General features: G+C 46.2%; 1 protein-coding gene across 2 annotated transcripts in view; it reads left to right on the top strand.

Annotated features, from left to right (window-relative positions):
* The window catches only part of PIR121 (transcription activator), a 312,434-nt gene that overhangs the window by 15,921 nt on the left and 274,628 nt on the right, over nucleotides 1–21,885 (top strand). For both annotated transcript variants that reach the window (XM_087382159.1, XM_087382158.1), the window contains exon 2: nucleotides 9,327–9,399. In XM_087382159.1, the coding sequence (XP_087238285.1) occupies nucleotides 9,327–9,399 (73 nt within the window). The remainder of the gene's footprint in view (nucleotides 1–9,326; nucleotides 9,400–21,885) is intronic.

The raw sequence follows: 21,885 nt of genomic DNA, 5'->3' as shown, positions 1-21,885 counted from the left end.
AGACTTTGTGGTAAGATCAGAGGACCACACCATTGGTGGGACTCTGGATCTGTCTCTTTTGTATTGTGTCCATAGTTGTGGACGGAAATATATATTTTGGTGGTTTCTCTATCTGATTGGTTCATTGTCTATTGATGAGTCTGCACACCTATTGTATGCACATAAGTAAAGAAGTCTGTGATTCCACACCCACACCGCACACTGTGAGCTCCTGGGCATTATTTCTGCTGCGTGTACCCTCTGTTGGGTATTTTCTAACATGGTATCAGAGCCAGAGTAGGAGGCTCACAGGTGTGGGAGCCTGAAGGTAGGGACCTTGCTGAAGGACGACCCTGATTCAGAAGCTCTAGGGAATCGACTTCCACGACTGGAGGATTGTGCCCTTGCGAGAAGGAGGGTGACTCAGGTTCAGTCAGGTGCGTTCAGAGTTTTGGTTTATTGAATTTGAGTTTGGTTGACTTTGCTGTGTGGTATATACAGCAGAGATGTCGCCATCTACAGCCTCTTCAGCCCCTGCTTTCCCTTCCTCCTCCTCCAGTTTTCTCTCTTTCACTATCCCTAACTTTGGAGAGTCTGGGAACCTGGATGGGACTAATTACCCGATCTGGAAAGTGAAGATCCGGAGTCATTTAGTGGCTCGGAAGTTGTGGAAGCTGACCACGGGAGAGGAGTCGAAGCCGGAAGACTTGGTGGACAGTAAAGGGAAGGTACTCATGGCAGTAGACAGAGAGGAGCTTGAAGCTTGGGAAGAAAGAGATGCCCATGCCCTGGCAATAATCATAGGGACTACGGCGGACTTTGTTCTTCCGCATATCCAACTGGTCGAGACGTCAGTAGAGGCGTGGGCCACACTGAAAGATCTATACGAGACAGACAATACCTCCCGGATTGTGCTTCTACAGCATCAACTCTACAATCTTGATATGGAAGAAGGCGATACGGTACATAGCCATTTGACGAAGGTCAAGGTGGTGCGGGATCAGCTGGCAGCAATTGGTCAGAAGACAGACTCATGCCATCTGGCCTTGATGGTACTGAGGAGATTGCCTCGGAGTTTCAGGAGCTTTGTTACGGCTGTGACAGCAGGACAGAGAACCAAACCTCTGACATTTGAGGAGTTGTGTCCATTACTGCTACAGGAGGAAGCTCGGGAGAAGCTCTACAATGAGGACAAAGATGACAAGGCGATGCTGGTGAAGGATTCTGCTGGGAAAGGAAAGGGCAAGCCTAACGGTGGCAAGTCCAATAAAGACGACTCTGACGACGAGGGGACTTCGAAGAGAAAGCACAAGAAGAAGTGTTTCTATTGTGATACGCCTGGACATTTTGCAAAGGACTGCAGAAAGAAAAAGGCGGATCTGAAAAACAAACAGGAGTCTGACCCATATTCAGAGGGAAAGGCCAAAGCTAATGTGGTAATCGAAGAATTGTTCCTAGTGACATCACCGAGTGTTACCGAGGTCAGGTATGTTGATCCCGAAATCACAGTAAGGATGTCTGACATAGAGATGTGGGTCAACGAGGAGTCAGCTACCTTTGTGAAGGTGAAGGACAGTATGGAGCGCTTGGTACCTTCCAGGTGTGTAGCTGTTGACACTGACACGAGGGTGGATTCCATGGAAAGCCCTAGGGTCTCATGGTCAGTTGGATGCTGGACTTCAGAAGGGGATAGTACAGGATTACACAGGATCTTGGCAGGTGCCTCATTGAGGTACAGGGTTTGCTTTCAGAGCGAACATTCAGGCAGTACAACAGTCTGGTATGTATTTGATATTCTACATTTGAGCCTTTATAGCATGCTGTGGAGGGATCTTGCTCTTCATTTGTCTCAGGTGATAAGAGATTGGAAGGAATTGGCCTTCTTCGAAGGCAGAAGGGGAAGTATTTGTGCTTCTCCAAATCTCGAACGCAGATTGCTAGAAGGTGGTGGACAAAGAGTACTGAAGCCAGAAGAGTACCTGCTTGAGAACTCAGCGAGAGTTCATGGTTCAGGTTATCTGAAAATATTCATTGGTTACAGACCTTGCCAAAGGAAGGACGGGTTGAAACAGACCCTCAGAGCATGGTGCCTGGAAGACTCCAGGTTGTTCACTCATTATGAAGGGGACGACTGGAAGATCGTGACGGTTGGGTTGCTCAAGTTCAGAGGCGGGAATGCGACTGAAGGAGGTGGTACCAGGAGGTGCTACCAGAGATGGACCTGTGTACCAGGATGGTGTGCGGAAGCAGAACCGGACCTGGTGGAGCAGGAGCCACTGGATGCAAAGCCAGGAAAAGATTTTGACACCAAAAGCTTCCAGAGGACTACGACCAGGGGGTTACTGGAGCATCTTCATCGACGTGTTGGCATTGGGCTGAGATGTGTCGGTGAGAGGGGGTGTTGGAAAGGTCACCTCCCCATCTGTAAGCCCCCATATGAGGAGAGCATGGGGGAGGGAGACCTAGGGCAGTACCCAACAGGAAAAGAGAGAAAGGGGCTGCCACATAGACAGCATCATGGCTGGCATGAGGGCAGCACATCTAGAACTGTTATGGGCAGGACAGAGGGCCAGGAAAGTACGGAAGGATGGCAGATCTGTACGGATTACAGATGCCTGCTGTACGGCTGGTTTCAGGGTCACGTACGGAGCTCAGGCAGGAGCCCTAGAGCTGGAACATGCCCGGAGCAGAGGCAAGACAGTCTGGGACAGATTGCAATGGATCTAGACAGGAGGCGCACTGGCTGTAGTAGGTTTTGGGGGGAGCTGGACCCTGTATTTATAGGGCATCTACCCTTGAAAGGTGGGCCAAGGGCCCTTGTAATGAGTGCCCCAAAAGGGCAGCCCACAGTCCCATAAATAAGGAGCTGTGGGTCGGTTTTGGTCGGCCAGGGGCAGGTGGCTGAACCGACCAGCAGTCGGCCCTTTCTAGGGCTGCTGGGTCGGTTGGCTGGCCAGGCTCTTGGGCCTATATAAAGAAGGCACTCAGGCCTTATTTTATCATCACTTGCAGCAGCAGATCCAGAGCAGAAAGGAGCAGCAGGCAGCCACCCTGTGGACCTACATTCAGGAGGATAGAGAGGTGCTAGCAGGGCTGCAGACTTAGCCAGGAGGCTCCCCACCTAGGCTGGTTTCCAGACAGCAAGGTGGAGAGGATCATCCTAGACGGAAAGTCTTACTCATGCTCGAGGTGGAGCACGCGGACTCTAGTCTAGAGATAGCCAGCAGATAGGAGAAAGACTTTGTGGTAAGATCAGAGGACCACACCATTGGTGGGACTCTGGATCTGTCTCTTTTGTATTGTGTCCATAGTTGTGGACGGAAATATATATTTTGGTGGTTTCTCTATCTGATTGGTTCATTGTCTATTGATGAGTCTGCACACCTATTGTATGCACATAAGTAAAGAAGTCTGTGATTCCACACCCACACCGCACACTGTGTGAGCTCCTGGGCATTATTTCTGCTGCGTGTACCCTCTGTTGGGTATTTTCTAACAGGTTCGTGGTGAAGGTAGTGTTGACATTATTTCTGACGGCAGCACTTCTCTAAGGTATTGTTTGTTTCATCCTTTGTTGTCAGTTCATGAGACTTGCAAACTTGGCAAAATGGTTTTGTTTGATGTAGGCTATGTGGAGGTCAGTGATAAAGCAACCGGCTAGGTAGTTTGCAGTGCTACGATTGATCGTGGTATTTACACATTGACTCTCTTCAATCATTGGGACCTCTAAAGGTGAGGTGTGGCACTTCAAGTTTGGGTCACTTGAACATTGATGCGCTGTGGCGAGCTGCTCGAAATAGATGGTTCTTGGGTTACTTGATGTGGGCAGCAAGCACGGGCATTGCTTTTCATGCGTACGAGGGAAGCAGGATCGAGAAGCCTTTTCGAAGCATGCTACTAGGCGGGCTTCTAAACCCCTTGAGATTGTTCATGTGGATCTTGGTGGCTCTATGACGGTCCCGAACCTTGGGAGTGCATTGTATTTTATGCTGCTTGTTGATGATATCAGTAGATTCACTAGGGTGTATTTTTGGCACTGAAGCCCTTGGCATATTCCCGGTTCCAAGGGTGGTGTGCTCTCGTTTGAGAATGAGTTCGGGTTGACCGTGAAAGCCCTTAGGGCTGACAAGGTGGTGAGTTCTATTCCCAGGTCTGTGATCAGTTTTGTGTCAAGAAGCGCATTTGGCGAGAGTTTGCCAACACAGAAATTGCTTCTGAAGCCGGGGTAGTTGTGTTGGAGATTGAGAGACGGCTATGGAGGGTGAAGTTGAATCATCATTTTGAAGAGAAGACACACAAAGAAGCGAGTACATTTATTCATGTGAAAGAAGCCTTTAAGTAGGCAAAGATACAAAGCATTTGACATCTTCGATGAGCTCATGAGAGAGCATCTTCCCAGATCCGTGATTCTCTCAATCAATCTAGGTGGCATTTCTGCCTACATCATTGCTTAGCTAAACACACCTACTACCCGGTGGTCACACACACCTATCAAGGTTTGCTTTTCCAACAAGTCGAGAGGAAGAACATAACAATCATGGAGATGTCTCGGACCATGCCGACGCATCGTGATGTTCCGCAATTTCTCTGGGCAGAGGCTACTACTACGGCTATCCACATCATCAACCGTTCTCCAACCTTAGCTATTCCTAAGGTAACACCTTTTAAAGCATATTTTGGGAGGAAACTTGATGTCTCTCTTTTTCGAGTGGTTGGATGTGATATCTATGTCCACATCACGAAGAAGTAGAGGGGAAGTTGGATGTCACTTCCACCTAGGTGATCTTTGCGGCGTATAACTCTCAATCAACAAGGTATCGGTTGTATGATCCTACGAGGCGAGAGATTGTACTTAGCAGGGGTTTAGTCTTGGATGAACAGATACCATTGTCAGTGGTTGATGATCCACCAGTTCTTGGTGAGCCAACCGATGACGACGACAATGCCATACTTTCTGTGCGTGAGCCCACGCAAGTACTAGCAGACGTTCCAAACAGTGAACCAGACATTGAACAGGATGATGATGCATCCCAAGGACAGTTCAGGTCCAAGTTCTCAGAGGGTGCCCAAGTGGCTGATTGAGACTTGTAGTGATTCTGGAGTGACGGATATTCCCTCTTCGTGGCTCAGGCAAAGGAAGAAGATCCACGCAAGTCCCAGCATGGCAAGTAGAAGGTTTTGGAGGCTGCCCTTCTTTAGGTCAATTATTCTTTGATGTCTTGGATCATTGGAGACAAAGAACCTCCTTTGTGTAGGACACACTCTCTTAGGAGCATTGGAAGAGAGGGATGGAACTGGAGATAGAAGCCATTGAGAAGAATGGGACTTGGGAGTTGGTACCAAGACCAAGCGGTGGTCTGTCATTGGTGTCAAGTGGGTCTACAAGACCAAGTACACTTTTGGATGGATCATGGAGCTGTGGACAAGCATAAGGCCAGACTTGTGACCGGGAATTGATTATGAGGACACCTTTGCCCTTACTTCCTGGATGTCTACTCTCACGACTGTTTTGGGAGTTGGTGCTCATCAACAATGTCCAATCTATCAAAAGTACTCACAGCGACCGGGAATTGATTATGAGGACACCTTTGCCCTTACTTCCTGGATGTCTACTCTCACGACTGTTTTGGGAGTTGGTGCTCATCAACAATGTCCAATCTATCAAATGGTTGTCAAGTTAGCTTTTGTTAACGGTGACTTGTGTGAGGAGATCTATGTGCAACAGCCCCTAGGTTTTGATGCAAGCTTGTACCATAAGCTGATTGGATCCTTGATTTGGCTCCTCAACACCAGATTGGATCGCAGTTTCTCTGTGGGGCTGGTGAGCTACTTTATGCAGATGCCGCTAAAGACCCATTGGGATGCAGGGACGTGGATCCTCAGTTATCTACAGGGTAGATGATTGGGGAGGGATTCTGATTAGGGAGGAGATCCAAACACTCGACGCTCGACTATAGGTTACTGCTTCACCCTCGGTTCACCAGTCACATGGAGCAGTAAAAGGCAACCCATTGTAGCCTTATCTTTGATCAAGGCTGAGTATTAGGCTACCTATTCCGCTAAATGTGAGGCAATCTGGCTTTGCAGCTGTTCCATGCTCGGACGAAGAATATTGAGATACAATACCATTATGTTCGGGAAAAGGTGCTGGATGAAGTGATCTTGCTATCTTTTGTAAGACGGAGGACAACATGGTGGACTTGTTTACCAAGCCACTTTCATAGCAGCTGCTTGGTGTTAATTCCAGCTCCTTGACACTGATTGAACATCCATGAGCTGAGAGGGGAGGTTAGAGGTGGCATCTCCTAATGTATCATCTGTAGCATATGTGCGAGGGCTTCTTTGTGGTTGTGCCCGCCCTATGTGAAGCTAGAGTAGGAGGGGGGATGGTTGTGTACTTGGGCCATGTGTCCCCGAGGGTTTCGTGGAGGTTCCAGCCTGTTCCAGGTGCTAGTAGGCTGCGCCAAGCTGCTGTACGTGACGCAGGGATTGGTACGGGCTGGTACGACACTGTTTGGGGTCCTTTTGGACCCGTGTTGCTGCCTTGGGAGATGCCCTAGGCTGCGCCTATGATGGGCCAGCATGGGGGGCCAACCAGGACACCCCTTGGCAGTAGAGCTGGCCTATCTGGTCGGGTTACCAGGTCCCTTCACCAACCTGTGGGTAGTGGCAGACCGACCTGTGGGCCGGCCCATTGGACAGACCAGGTCGGCCTATCTTGAGGTCCGACTGGAGGGGGACTGGAGCTGTATATAGTCTCCCCTTCTACCCCCTTTGTATCATTCATTCCTTGGAGGTTTTACCGAGCAGTAGTGGCCCTTTTCGTGAGTTCTTGTGTAGTCTCTCTCTTTCCTCTTCGCAATTTCTTTGCTTGTGGTGTTTGCTGTCCTTCTACTGTTCATACTCTGCTGCAGTCTCACAATTTGCTGCCTCATGGCTGCGCTCATGGGCAGTAGGAGCATTGTAACTGCAAGACCTTGTTTCATCTTCTTTTTCTCTGAAGCAATGCTTTTCCAACACTTTGAGATGTCATGTATGGGCTTCTTGCAATAGTTGCGGCCTTTTCTTTTCTTCCCATTAGCTGGCTAGAAGAAGTATGTTTGGGCTTGCTGACATTCTTGCCCCCCTTTCCTTCGCCTTTGGGATCTGTATCAAAGGTTTGTTCTGCATTGATGGAGGTAGTCGTATTTGATCGGCTCTGCCCCTCCTGTGATTGCAAGGAAACAAGCTGATCGCAGTTGTAGTGGTTGGGGTTACCCATGCCACTAACCTCGATGTCGTAGCGAAGCCCTTATAAGAATCAGGTAGTCCATCCAATGTCGTGGAAATTACATGAGGATTTGGTACAGTCTCGTCAACATTGATGAGCTACTCTACTTTGACTTTTGTGAGATATGTATCCATGCTGTCTCCTCTTAATATTGTCCAGCTGCTTGTGCAAAAGGGCGACCCTGGTGTCATTCTGAATCTGATAGAGATTGGCCAATGTATCCCATGCAGCCTTTGCTTCCTGCAAGACCGAATATGGGGTATAATGAAACTCTTGCATGACAAGGCAATAGAAAGGGCTGGAAGACTATCACTGTGCTGGAAGAGCTCTTGCGAGACGGGGCTGGAGCAAATAGTAACAGTAGCTTCAAATGTGGTGATGGAAATGCAGATGCATGGTTGCGGGACAGACACAAGTGCAAGATGGAGGGCAGGTACTGCTTGCGGCTTCATACAGGCAGCTGGAAGAATTGCTTGAGTTGTCGCGGAACAATAGATGTGTACTCGAATGTACACCAGGTCGACACTGAGCTATGTGGAAGAGGTGCGTCTCCACACTAGCTGCAAGCTGCAAGTCAAGCTGAGTAAACAGGTCGAGGTTGAGCTCGAAGAGGTGCAATGGGCACAATAGATGCATGAAGGGCGGCAGGTTGGATCAATCCTGCGCTGATACCACTATTCGATGCAATGGAGTGGAAGACAACAAGCTGAGAATGCAATGGAGAGTACTTGCAAATGGATAATGAGAAAGTACAAGTGAGAGGTCAGATGGACACAAGTACACCCTAGTGTCTTACCTAGATGTCCTAGGTGTCCCAAGTGGACCAAATGTCCTAAGTGGCCTACAAGGCCATACCAGTGCTAAAATATCCTAATTGGGCCCTAAATGTCTTACAAGGCCATACCAGGGCTAAAGTGGCAACAATGTAGTCTCCTTCTTCCCTTCTTGTGCATGATAATCTGGCTCATCTACTGCGAGTAGATCTGCCTCTTTGTGTGCTCCTGGACCAAAATCTCTGCAGAACTGAACTGCTATGAGAATCTCTTCTGCTGCACGCAAGCACTCTCCTCTGCTCTCCAACAGACTGCTGCTCTGCACCAAGGAAGAGGCATTTCAGCCCAAAGGATGAACTGAAGAATGGGCCAGCATTGAGATCCTTTAATAGGGCTGGAAATGCCCCTGACTGGATGACCTAGGCAGCCAGTCAGCCGACCTGGTCAGGTAGACTACCGATCAGGCCTGTCAACGGTCAGCTGACTGCTGTACTGCTGACCACATGCGATGTTCTGCTGCTGTTGGGGCCTATAAAGCCAGCTCCTGGCAGCCCTTGTTGGCTGCGTCTGGTGCTGACCCTACTGCCTACCTGGCAGCTCTTGCACAACCTGCAGTACCTCTTCTATACCTGCTACATCAGATCGTGCTGCTGCTGCCAACCTGGTATTCTTTTCTCGTCACAGCCCTTCTTCTGGCTTGTTGTGCACTGTTGCATCTCTTGTGCTCTCAACCAGGGCAACATCAAAGAGGATTTCCATCTTCTGTCCATGTCGCAGCCATCTTGCTGCCCACATCCCATCCCATCTACCCCATAAACTAGGAATGTCCTAAACAACTCTTTGATAGTTTCCCTCTACATCCCGAGGTATCAAGCCCCTGATTTCTCTTCATTTGTGTCCTTACAGGTGGGGCATTGGCCCTATTTTATCCAACACTATCCTCATTGATTACGGACTTGCTAGTGTACATTCTAGTACAAAGCTTTTGGATAGTATCATCCCATATATATCTATCGAGATTTGAAACTTTATTTTACGGAATGTAGATAGAATATGCTTGGCGTGGGTGTAGGTAAGTATAATGACAAATTGAGTATTCCTAAAGTATGTTTAATCACACTTTGTGGCATGTCTTCACTATTTTTCAGTAATTTAAGGATATGACTTTTGCAAATTTTAGTCTTTGTAGAAGAGCATTTGTTACTGGACTTGCATCTTATAAGGAAATGCATGTGTTTGAATTTGAGATTTTATTTGTTGCATTTCTCATAGGTGTATAAATGATTTGTGTTTTTGTCCTACAGGATGATCAATCGGATATACAAGGGTTAGCAGAAATTCTGTTGAGTGGCAAAAGTGCATCCAAGAGTCCCATAGGTAATACAAGACGTTTGAGTAGGGAAGGCTTGAGAAGGACTATATATTATCCACTGTTCTCGAGGGTAGGAACTGCATGATTGCAATGTAGATACTGGAATCAACTCATAGTTCTCGGAGCTTAAGAACTGCTTGATTGTAGGCTTGTTTGATTCTGATGCTTATATGACAGATAAGGGTGGAACTACTTATTAAGCGATACTGTGCTGCAGGATATAATGGTCAATTGTTTTTTTTTTTTTGGGGGTGGGGGTGGCTAAATCCTTTCAAGGTATAAATTAGGCAACTTGTACAATTAGTAGGGGTGGTAGGCAACATACCACTTGAAGTCAAATGTATTGCAGCAGATTTCTGCAATGTCACCTTCTCTACAGCCACTTTAAAACTGGTTATATAGCTCTGAATAGACTGCCGGAATGCCTTGAACTGCTGTATTTACAGTTCATCTAAGTTGTCAGACCAAAGCGATCATCAGCTGCTTATCGCAAGCCTGATTCTCTCCAACAACAGTCACAATGCTGCAAGCTGAGAATTATTCTCATGGGCTGGCTGCTGTTTGCAACCCAATGCAGATTCAACTGCCTGTAGGACTGCTATATGCACTACCAGCAGATGATTACATCTTCTAGCTCCGCTGAAAGGCAATCCTTTCCTCTCTTGAGATCCTGGGCGGTGTCCATATGCCCCTCTCCACCAATAGATCATGTGAGCTGGTTCTTATTTGGCAGATTAAATGCCTTTTAAACATTGAGATATCTTCCCTAAGGTATTTCTGCATTTCATATTGACCATCGGGTTAATCTCTTACTTGAAAAACTGCAACTTTGTTTGTGGGTCTAGCCAGAATTTCTGTAGCGTTTTCTGTGTTACTGGGTCTCTGAAATTTTTTTTCCATGAAAAAGACTTTTATTTAAGTAGGGATAAATACCTGTGTGAGTCGTACTCTGGCTGCATGGTGTATCAAGAGCCTGTGGATGCCCTTAAGGGGCATAGATTTATATGATGGCCACATATGATCCATATGGTATGGTCAATAATTTTGGGTTCAAAATGATGGGACGGAGAGGGACATACACAATAGCAAAGCATTTAGAAATTTCTTATCCAGCCCATTCTTAATTCTCATCTTGCTTGCATTCCCAAAGGCAATGTTGAATGGATTCCTCAGCTAAGATGTGACATTGTAGGAAGGCGAAGCACTAGACCTCCATTGATTTATTGCAATCTCCCCATGGATAGAAAGCCAAAAGAAAACAGTGACTTTTCTACCCCTGATAGATTTTTAGATCCTTATATGAAAACATTTCTACAAATTTGCAAAAATCTAAAACTCCTCCCAATGAGTTTGGGTGCTTATACTTCCTTGGATTGTGACAACTGGTGTGCTTCCTCTGCTTTTCTCTTTTCTTTAATAGTGGAATTTTCTATAGAGTTAGTTCCAAGAGCTCTTGTTGGTGCTTGCGTTCTCTTCCTCATTTTGTCGTGCAATTGCCAAGGTGGGTTGTCAAAGGTAGTTCTTGCATTTGGCCCTCCTTGCTAATGTCCTAGTTGCTTATAGTAGAAGTAATGTAGCTAGCCCCTTGGATATTTAAGTCATAGAAGTAGTGAAGCTTAAGTTTGTAGCTAGTTCGTGGTCCTTTTCCTTTGAGGTCAACTCATAGGTGGGTCTAGCTTTCTATCTCACTCTTTTACAAGTAAAAGTTCTTAAGAAGATTATCCCTTATAAAGGCATACTTTCAGTTACTAGGGTAAAATCCTTGTATCTCATCTAATTAATATTAAACTTAGTAGCTCAATGGTGAGCCACTCCTTTTCTGTTACTTGCCGCGCTGAGCTGTATTGTTGAGTCCCTTGCACATGTCTCTTATCATTGTTTGTTAGGTCCATATTTCCTCTTTATATGATCATCCTTGGAGCTTCAATTCGTTGTTATGAGTTATCCCATGTTTGCTTCTATGTCGTTTGTTCCCTAATGTCCACTGGTGGCTCAATAGATATTTGATCTTATTTGCTTGTCCTTGGGACACTAAGCACTTGCTTGGCTTTCGTTTCTAGTCCTTGACATGTGGATAGCTCTACCCCCACAGCTTATTTGTACCAGGTTTTTCACAGTCTCATAGACCCATCGGTCTTCCGAAGACTTTAATAAACTTTCTTTCTTTCTTTCTCTCTCTCTTTCTCTCTCTCTCTCTCTCTCATTCTCTCTCTCTCCCACTCTGCTACCGATAGGTCACATCCCCAGAAAGGTGCTGCATACTTGGCAGTCGGTCGCACTAGCGTATCGAAGAGCCAGCACTTCGTCGGTGGATCCTGAAAGTGTGCCTGGAAGCACTGTCTCTCTAATTGGGCTAGAGCACCCCGCCCCCGTGTGAGTCGTGCATGGGCTGCATGTGTCATATTGAAAAGGGGTCCTGTGAAGACTGCTCCTAAATAGGTGTAGGACTGCACTATCTCCACTGGATTATCTTCGATAAGTGAAGTTGAGTCGGCGAAGCATTGCATGTGAGGTGTTGAAGACTATAACCTTGGTCTTCCCAAGGTTGATTGTCAGGTCTCTCTCTGCATAACACCTCTAGAGCCTCCAAATGTCTTTGCAGCCCCCCGCTGAGGATGAGATAAGGGTTATGTGTAACTGACCTTCAGTTTCCTAAAGGGCAGTAGACCATAACTTGCATTGCATATTCATTGCATCATTTCCAACCACTTAACTTTAAACAATACCACTTAGAAACAATTTGAGAAATAACTGGATGGAGGTTAGAGTGCCCCTGCTCAATGAAACCAAATAACAATACTCACAGCCACATTGCATCATTTCCAACCACTTAACTTTAAACAATACCAATTAGAAACAATTTGAGAAATAACTGGATGGAGGCTAGAGTGCCCTTGCTCAATGAAACCAAGTACAAGACACCACACTGGCCCCAAACTCTTGGCGCCCCTTCCGGTCTTTATTTGTTTTTAAAGAATGAGATTTGTACATACAACAAGGGATCACCCTTATGCTCTGCCCCACGGGTAATTCCATTGTCCAAGCCAAACCTTGGCTATAACCTGCATTCCATCCTAGTGCACACACTAGTACCCAATTGCCAAGGCAAGGCTAAGGCACTCACCATTGTCCATGACCAACTGTAAAGGTGTCCAAGCATTCCACAAAGCATCCAACTTACTCAACCAAGACTGGCAATCCCACAACCCGTTGACCAACCTCTCAAGGTGACCAAGCTTCGACACAGATCTCAAATTGAACAAGTGACCACAATATAGGAAGAAAAACCACACACTCCCCTTTGATTACACTCTCTGTGAATGGGTGCCCTCTGTGAATGGCCAAGAGGGGATTCCAACAACAAATGGAGCAATAACAAGCTTCCAAAAATCAGCAAATGCAATCAACATGAAAGGGATAGCGACAAGAGAACTCAAACCAGCTGCAACTGACCTCAATCCAACTTTGAAACACCTCTAGAGTCTAGAAGCAATAGATCCAGTGTGGAGGCTAGCAGGAGGAATTGGCAGCTAGGAGAGGGGAAGGAAGAGAGAAAGGAAACCTGGGAGCTGAGAAATGTGAGAAGAGCAAGGATCATTGGTGAAGAGGCCAGGGCAAGAGAGAAAGAGCTAGTCTGCCATGGCAAGGTCCACCCTCAACATGCACCCTATCCTTGAAAAGCGCGAACAAGCCTTTGAAGCGAGTGCCCAAGCTGCCTGTACAGCAGCCTTTAGTGTCCGTACAGCCAGCCAGCAGCAGCATGAATGACGTCCGTACAACCAGCCTTGGAAAATGTGCCAACAACATAGAACAACCTCTCAGCCAGCAAGACCACCCGTACCAGCAGAAAATCAATCCGTACAGCAAGCTAGCAATCCGTACAGCAGTGTTGAAAGGACCGTACAGCAGGTACGAACACTTTAAATGCAGTTCTTGCAGTCCGTACAGCCGTACGGACTGCTTCGAGATGCGTGCATACCAAAAATGCAAGGAGTCAAGCCTTGGAATGCGTCCTTGGAATTCGTACGGCGTGCCCCCTTCACCTTGGGATGTGTGAAAAATGAGAGAGAGAAATCCAACGTCCAAAAATCACACTTTTTGCCTTGGAAGGAGAGGAAGAGGGTAGGTGTGCATGAGGGGCTGCCACGTGGCCCCCTCATTAATGCTCTAACCCACACAAACCAATGAAACATTGGTTTGCCCCTCACACTTGAGTCCTAACTGTTACGCTCTAGCCGAGGTAGCATGACCTCGGAAGAATCAGTCGACATTTCCCTTATAGGATCTATCTTTGTAATATATGTGTTTGCGCTTTATGTAAATGATCGGGAGGGATTAATGTCAAGGTCCTAGGTGAGGGCTGATAGCACCAGACTAGATAGATCTGAGACCAAGGGCCTAGTGCAAAGATTGTGCCTAGGGGCAAGGAATTAAATGCATCCCAAGAGAGGGGTGAAAGGTTGCATTAGGAAGGCCCTATATGGATGACATGTGGCATCTAGATCTATCTAGGGATTTGGGGTCTGTCAAGGCTAGAGAGAGAAGATAAGGATTGAGTTTTACGTGATTTCGTTTACAGCTCTATCTCTCTTGCTTTGAAGTCTTGGCAGAATGGGCTGGGTGGAGATGAAAGGTGCTACTCCCGTGATCTGTAAAGAGAGAAAAGAAGAGATAGGTGACAGTTGGTATCAGAGCCTAGGTTAGAGGGCGGAGAGGACGTAAAGAAGCTGTGCAGCGCCAATCGACGAATTAACCTGGTGATGCTGCGACGTGACGAACGGTAGCTGGTGACGGATCAATCGCGGCACTCACGTGGACCCACGATTGGGCTATGCAGAACGACGAGCGCAGGAACGTGGGGGCCTACGAATTGGCGAACGGAGGCTTTTGAATTGAGGCTTGAGCCTGGGGGTCCCGTAGGTTGGTGGAACCGCTGGTAATTCGGCGACGCCCACGAACAAGGACTGTGGCGCTCTCGCAGCGGCCCGTGAGCGGCGAAATTGAAGGCGGGCTGGTCGACGTGCAGTGACGAGTTGATGGTGTATGCCGGAACTCACGAACGGGATGTTCGACAATTACCCAAGGATTAGCGTTGACCGTGGCGTGAGCAGGCATCCATCCGAAGGTCGTGTGAGTCCGTGATGGACCTGGTATGCACAGGTTGGTGGCGTGGGGGTTAGCTAGTAGGAAGGCTAACGAACCTACGTCCCGTTGGTTGGGAGATGTGACAATTGGTATCTACGGAGACCAGAGAGATTCCAAAAGATTGATTCAGTTGCAGTTATGCAGGAGCGAACCAGGGAGCAGCTCTTTTTCTTCCTGCGCAAAATTTCAATTTACCGTTCATTTATTTCTACACAACAGAAGGGAATCTAAAGTGAAAAAAAAAATAAAAATTTTCGTGGACTGTCTTTCAGATTGAGCTTGGTGCTCAAGTCAGTTTGATGCAGGAATTTCCCTAGTATAGGGAAAGTGGTTTGGGGTATATTGTGATATATGCTTGTGTCAAATATTTGGTCAGTATAGTCGTCAGATTGCAGGTATTCCCTAGTATAGGGAATTGTGTTCAGAGTGTCAGTACCCTGAATTGTGTCAGCTTGTGATTACAGTGTTCTAGGGGTGTTTAAAAAAAAAAAAAAAAAAAAGCCCCAAAACAAACCACCTACTGAACTAAATGGAAGCAGAAGAAGGAGCTTCCAGGAGGGACCCTGGTGAATCAGGAGTCCGGCCGACCCAGCAGGGATCGCGCCCAGTAGCTCACACTTTATCTGGCAGGATTGCATTGCTGGAAGATGCCTTGCAACAGTTGTTAGTGCAGCAATTACAAGCCAATGCAGGGCAATCTGAACTTAGGAGAGTGCTACAGAGTATGTCTGCCAGACCTTCTCGAGAAGAGAAGGGAAAGGCTCCAATGGAACTGGAGTCTAGTGTCCATACGGTCGAGCCTAGGAAGGCTAAAGTGCCAAATATTGCTAATTACAGACCGGAAAAGTATTCTGGTCGGATGAACGATCGTAGCTCCGATGTCATTGAGACCTGGTTCCACAAATGGGACGAGGCGTTCGCCATTTGTGAGATCAGAAATGACATCAAAAAGATCCGCGAGGCCACCCATATGTTTAGTGAGGCGGCGGATCGGTGGTGGATTAAACAACAAAAAGATGGCATAGCATCCACTACCTGGGAGGGGTTTAAAAGAGAGTTCAGGAAACACTTCTTACCTCCTGACGAGGCATCCCGAGCTTGGGATCAATATAGGAACCTTCGTCAGAGAAATTTATCAGTGGCAGAATACACTGATAAGTTTCGAGAGAGTGTAATGAAGGTTGACGAACCCCTGCCTCAATCAATCCAAGTGAAAGATTTCATATTTGGATTGAATGACCGAATAAAAATGGAAGTTCGGGCTAAGTACGCGAACACGCTAGATGATGCAATAGCTATAGCCCTGAACTACGAGGATGCCAAGGGCAACAAGCCAAGTGGGTTTGCACAGGTCGGAACCCAGTATGGGTATCCGAAGAAATCTGGGTTTAAGAAGAAGTGGGCTAGTAGAGGGAGTGGTTCGCAGCCGAGTGGTCAAGCCAAGCAGGCGAGACCGGCTGAAACTCCTAAACCGAGTACCACCATTGGAGTGAAAAGGAAAGTAACTCCAATGGCAGCCCGGGCTTGGTCTAAGTCTCCCTTGAACCCGGAACAAAGGGAAAAAGCGAGGAGAGAAGGCTTATGCTTTGGTTGCCTTCAACCTCATCAGTGGAGAGATTGTCCACGTAATAAAGATCGTCGGATGGCTGAGATGGTGATCTCAGAGTGCGACGTGGAGATGCAGGGAAGTCCCAGAGCGGAAGAGATGCAGATTCAGCTAGCGGGATCTTCTCAGAGGTTAGTACCTTGTTTGTTCTGTGTGTCTGTTACTAAGTTAGTGACGAGTGCACCTGATAACATCCTATCTAAGCCCGCAGCAACGGGGTATACAGCCTTCAATGATACGGAGTTAATCAAAATGAAAGGGCAAGTGGCCAGTCATGATGTCATTGTGTTGTTTGACTCAGCGTCAACTCACAATGTGATTAACTCCAAGCTCGTGAAGAGGCTGAAATTAAAGACAAGTCCATCTGACTATGCGTATACAGTCAGGATGGCTGATGGAAGTTCAACTGAAGTATGGGACCAAAGGGTTACCCAGTTGGAGCTTCGGATTCAGGACTATGCTGAGAAGCTTGATTTTGAAATAACCAAGCTTGCTCATGCGGATATAGCCCTGGGAATGGCGTGGCATTCTAGGAAGAATCCAGCCATTGATTGGAAAAAGCACGTATATCAATTCAAGATGAATGATGTGCTTTATGTCTTGCGAGGTGAAAGAGATATACCTCAGGGACCGTTGGTTTCCGTGATGGAAATCAGAAAGGCTCAAGTAGAGTTTTTATACCTTTGCACAGCGTCGGTAGAGTCGGTGGATGAGTCTTCGGCTAGCACTGATGTTATGCAAAGTGATGAGATGGCCAAGCTGGCTAACCTTATAACAGAGGAGTTCTCTGAATGTTTTAGGGATGAACTACCTTATGGGTTACCTCCAGAGCGGAAAGTTCAGCATAAGATTGAGCTGATCCCGGGGGCAGAACCTGTAAATAGACCTCCCTATAGAATGAGCTTTACTGAAGAAGCGGAGGTGCGTAGGCAACTGGAAGAATACCTCAAGTTGGGGCAGATTCAACCAAGTTTCTCACCTTTTGCTTCACCAGTGATATTAAAGAGGAAAAAGGATGATACGTTTCGCCTCTGTATAGATTACAGAGCATTAAATAATATCACTGTTAAGCACAGGTATCCGATGGCTCGGATTGATGATTTGCTAGATGCATTACATGGAGCCGTGATTTTCAGCAAGATAGATCTTAAGTGCGGCTATCATCAGATCCGGATTAGAGCCGAGGATGTGCATAAAACCGCTTTTAGAAGCAGGTTTGGTCATTATGAGTTTTTGGTAATGCCCTTCGGACTTACCAATGCTCCAGCGACCTTCGTCATGCTTATGAACGATTTACTACGTCCGTATATCGGAAAGTTCGTAGTACATTTTATTGACGATATCTTGATATTCAGTAAAAGTGTTACTGAGCATTGTGAACACTTAAGGATAGTGTTCAGTACTTTGAGGAAAGCCAGTCTTTATGTGAATAAAAAGAAAACTATACTGTGTATGGTTAGGCTTGAGTACTTAGGGTTCATAATTACTCCACAGGGGGTAGAAATGGATCCGAAGAAAGTGGCTGCGATACTAACTTGGCCAATCCCTCAGAGTCTGACCGCGTTGCGATCATTCTTGGGATTTGTCCAGTTTTATAGAAGGCATATCAAAGGATATTCCGAAATAGTATCGCCCTTGACTGATCTGACCTCCGATAAAGTACCTTTTATTTGGGGACAGAATCAACAGGAAAGTTTTAACACCATAAAACAAGCTGTGATCTCAGGACCGGTGTTAAAAATAGTTGATCCCCAGAAACCGTTGTTCCTAGAAACCGATGCAAGTGGCATTGCGGTAGGAGCAGTTCTCCTTCAAGAGGGAAGGCCAGTAGCCTTTGAAAGCAAGAAGCTTTCTCCCTCTCAAAGGAATTGGCCAACTCATGAATTGGAGTTGTATGCTGTTATCCATGCTTTGAAAACATGGAGGCATTATCTGTATGGTTCAGAGTTTTATGTAGATGTGGATCATGATACTCTGAAACATTTCTGTAAACAGCCTGACTTGAGGGGCCGCCAAGCTAGGTGGGCAGAGCTCATGCAGGAGTTTAATCTAACGATTCGGTACCGAAGAGGAAAAGACAATAAGGTAGCTGATGCGTTGTCTCGCATTATGCACAACCTGAGTTTCACGGTATTAGAGAGTGCTCTAATGACCGAGATAAGAGAAACTCAGTAGGTGGACGAGTTTGTCCAGAGCTTATGGCCTAAGGCTCATGTGTTAAAACCCGGGGAAAATGAAAAGGATGACCTGGCATCCAGAAAAGGCCAAACTTATGCAAGATATGCCATAAGGGATGGTATGCTAGTTAGGAGTGGCAAGGTTGTAGTACCTGGTCAGAATGATCTCAGGCAGAGAGTCATTCGACAATGCCATGATAGCCCGTGTGCGGGACATCCAGGAGTCGAGAAGACATATGATCTTGTGAAGCGAGATTTCTTTTGGCCAAAGATGAAAAAGCATATTCATGAATATGTGACACGGTGTTTCTCGTGTCAGGTAAGTAAGGCCGAGCGGGTGAAGCCACCCGGACTTTTACAGCCCTTGGAAATACCACTAAGCAAGTGGGAGAGCATTTCCATGGATTTTATTGTAGGACTACCTGCAACACAAGGAGGGTATAATTCTATCCTTGTGGTGGTTGATCGTCTAACCAAGATGGCTCACTTCATTCCGACTAGAGAGTCTATTAGTGCCCTGCAAGTAGCGGATTTGTTTATTAGACATATATTTCGTCTGCATGGATTGTCTAGATCCATAGTGTCAGACAGAGATGTCAGGTTTACCGGTCACTTTTGGACAGCGGTATTTGAGACACTAAGGACTGAGTTGGGAATGAGTAGTGGGGATCATCCTGAGACGGATGGTCAGACGGAGAGAGTCAACCAGACTTTAGAGGATATGCTGAGAGCATATGTGTCATTGAGGCAACATACATGGGACAAGTGGTTGCCATTGTTGGAGTTTGCCTACAATGATAGAAAACATTCATCTACTGGGTTCGGTCCGTTTGAACTGAACTATGGTTATAGGCCAGCCAATCCAACTATAGTTGGAGTACCTCAGAAAGTGCCTAGTGCCGCGAACTTTGTAGTTCAGATGCGGGAGATGCTAGCACTTGCGAGAGCTAATATCCGCCAGGCTATGGATAGAGCCAAGGTGTATGCGGATGAAAATCGGTCTATAAGAGTATTTGAAGAAGGAGAAAAAGTTTTTCTCAGAATTCCTTCGCACTCGAAGTCGTTGACTTCAGGAGAGTGTGCTAAGTTATCACCTCGATACTGTGGGCCGTGGTTAATTCTAAAGAGAATAGGTAGTGTAGCATATAAATTAGAATTGCCACAGGGGTGTAAGGTGCACCCGGTTTTTCATGTTTCACGTTTAAAGAAATTTTTACATACTGGTGACTCACTAATCGAAGGTGTGGATTTGTTTCAGGAGATAGAGGATATTGCAAGGCGCAAACGAACAAGAATCCTGGACCGAGGAACAATGCAAATACGAAATCGGAAGATACCCACGGTGTTGGTTGCATGGCATGGGACGCTGATGTCTGAAGAGGGAAGGAATGTTACGCTCTAGCCGAGGTAGCATGACCTCGGAAGAATCAGTTGACATTTCCCTTATAGGATCTATCTTTGTAATATATGTGTTTGCGCTTTATGTAAATGATCGGGAGGGATTAATGTCAAGGTCCTAGGTGAGGGCTGATAGCACCAGACTAGATAGATCTGAGACCAAGGGCCTAGTGCAAAGATTGTGCCTAGGGGCAAGGAATTAAATGCATCCCAAGAGAGGGGTGAAAGGTTGCATTAGGAAGGCCCTATATGGATGACATGTGGCATCTAGATCTATCTAGGGATTTGGGGTCTGTCAAGGCTAGAGAGAGAAGATAAGGATTGAGTTTTACGTGATTTCGTTTACAGCTCTATCTCTCTTGCTTTGAAGTCTTGGCAGAATGGGCTGGGTGGAGATGAAAGGTGCTACTCCCGTGATCTGTAAAGAGAGAAAAGAAGAGATAGGTGACACTAACCCTTCTAACCAAGGAAACATTGGTTTCCTTGGGCCTAACTTTAAGACCCCTCTAAACCTTGCCTTACCCCTAGCAAGTAGGCCTAATGTGTGCACCTAGGGACTTTTGGGAAGTGTCGCTTCCCCTAGGCTAGTCCCCTAAGCCAAAGTTAGTCACGGTTCATAACTTCACGTCCCCGTGACATACCCTCCTCTTGAAACAGCAAACTATCAAGTTTGCTGCTATAAACATAAACCACTAGCAATAATGATATGGTCTAGGAGAGCGCGCGAGTCCATCCATATATCAATGCATCATCTGTGTGGAGTGACTAGTACACTCATCATAGAAGTCTCATAGCAGCTGTATGGTCAGCAAATAATACCTCGAGTGAGACATACATCGTTCACTAAAGCGTTTCCCACAAATACACCCGACTCCAATCCAGTCGTCACTACATAGGAGTGAATGGCTCTGCCTTTGTCTAGGCACCTTCTTTTTGCAAATTTTCCACAAATTTGCTTGCCGTTTTCCAATGTTGCCAGGCTAATGCAAGCCTTCAATGCACCAACAAAAGTATGTTCATTAGGCTGGACACTGGGAAGAGGAGGCCACCAAAGAGGCCGAAGCCAAGGCCCCCAGAACTTTAAAGTGAGGGACTAGAAGTTAAGTAGGAAATGTTTGTAGGTTCTGTTGCACCATGGGCATGGTGCATGTTGTAAGGTCCTTTTTGTGGACTGACCACCCTTTCGATGTAAATCGAATTTATTTGGGCATCTATGCAAACTTAAATCACTTTAAAATGTATTAATTATATTTCCACTTGTGATTTTAGTAGGAATGTTTCAAAGATGTCATGTTTTAAGAAAGTGTCAAAAGAAAATGTATATTTCATAAAGGGATGCTTACACTTGAATCAAAGAACAATTCGTAGATAGATCCAAAGGAAAATTTGTTTACACAAGCTAATGCACAAACAATCACATGATTGAACTTTAGTTCAAGCATGCTCCAACCAAATTCACAAAGATTTCAGCAATCGTAGTTGCTCATGCTTAAGGAAGATCCTACAGGCAGAATCTCAAACTCTAGTTCCTGTTGACAAGGGGGTGGAGGAACTACCCCTCTCTTGAGCATCAGGCAATGCTCTAGACCTACGCTCCGCTAAGCTTGAAGGAGCTACAACCGAAGTTAGTTCAAAGCACTACAACTGAGTGGACTACACCACTCTGAGTGAAATCTCCTAGTTCAATCGCCTCCAATAACTTGAACCACACACACATGGCAATAATGGATCCTAGGAACATAGATCCCGGTACGCGATGTCTTTTCAGACTTGCATCAGCCAATCTATGCTAGACCTGGATCCTTGCCTCATGGTTCAAATAAAAAATGAACTGGCATGTACTAAATGGATTTACTGCTTGAGCCATGCCAGGCAACAAGAGCACCCAAAACAAGCATGTGATACTACCCAAAACAGTAGCAAGGAATACTTATTCTGCAATTTACCATACAGCCTAGAAAGAGGAGACACTCCATCTTCTGACTGCTACAAAAACCAACAAAACTAGCAGGGAAGAACCATCTTGTAAATTACAATGCAAAACTAGCAGGGAATAAACATCCTACAAATAACAAGGCAGCCTAGAAAGAGGAGACTCCAATTTCTGGCTGTTACAATTATTCATACCAATATTACTGCTTTTTACCAAAAGAAAACAAGTCTCC

Source organism: Dipteris shenzhenensis, chromosome 12 (genome assembly GCF_047967505.1).
Source record: "Dipteris shenzhenensis isolate YYH24624 ecotype China chromosome 12, Dip_SZ_1.0, whole genome shotgun sequence".
Classification (NCBI taxonomy): Eukaryota; Viridiplantae; Streptophyta; class Polypodiopsida; order Gleicheniales; family Dipteridaceae; genus Dipteris; species Dipteris shenzhenensis.
The sequence above is the reverse complement of the archived record's forward strand: the minus strand, read 5'-3'. Positions and strand labels throughout refer to the sequence as shown.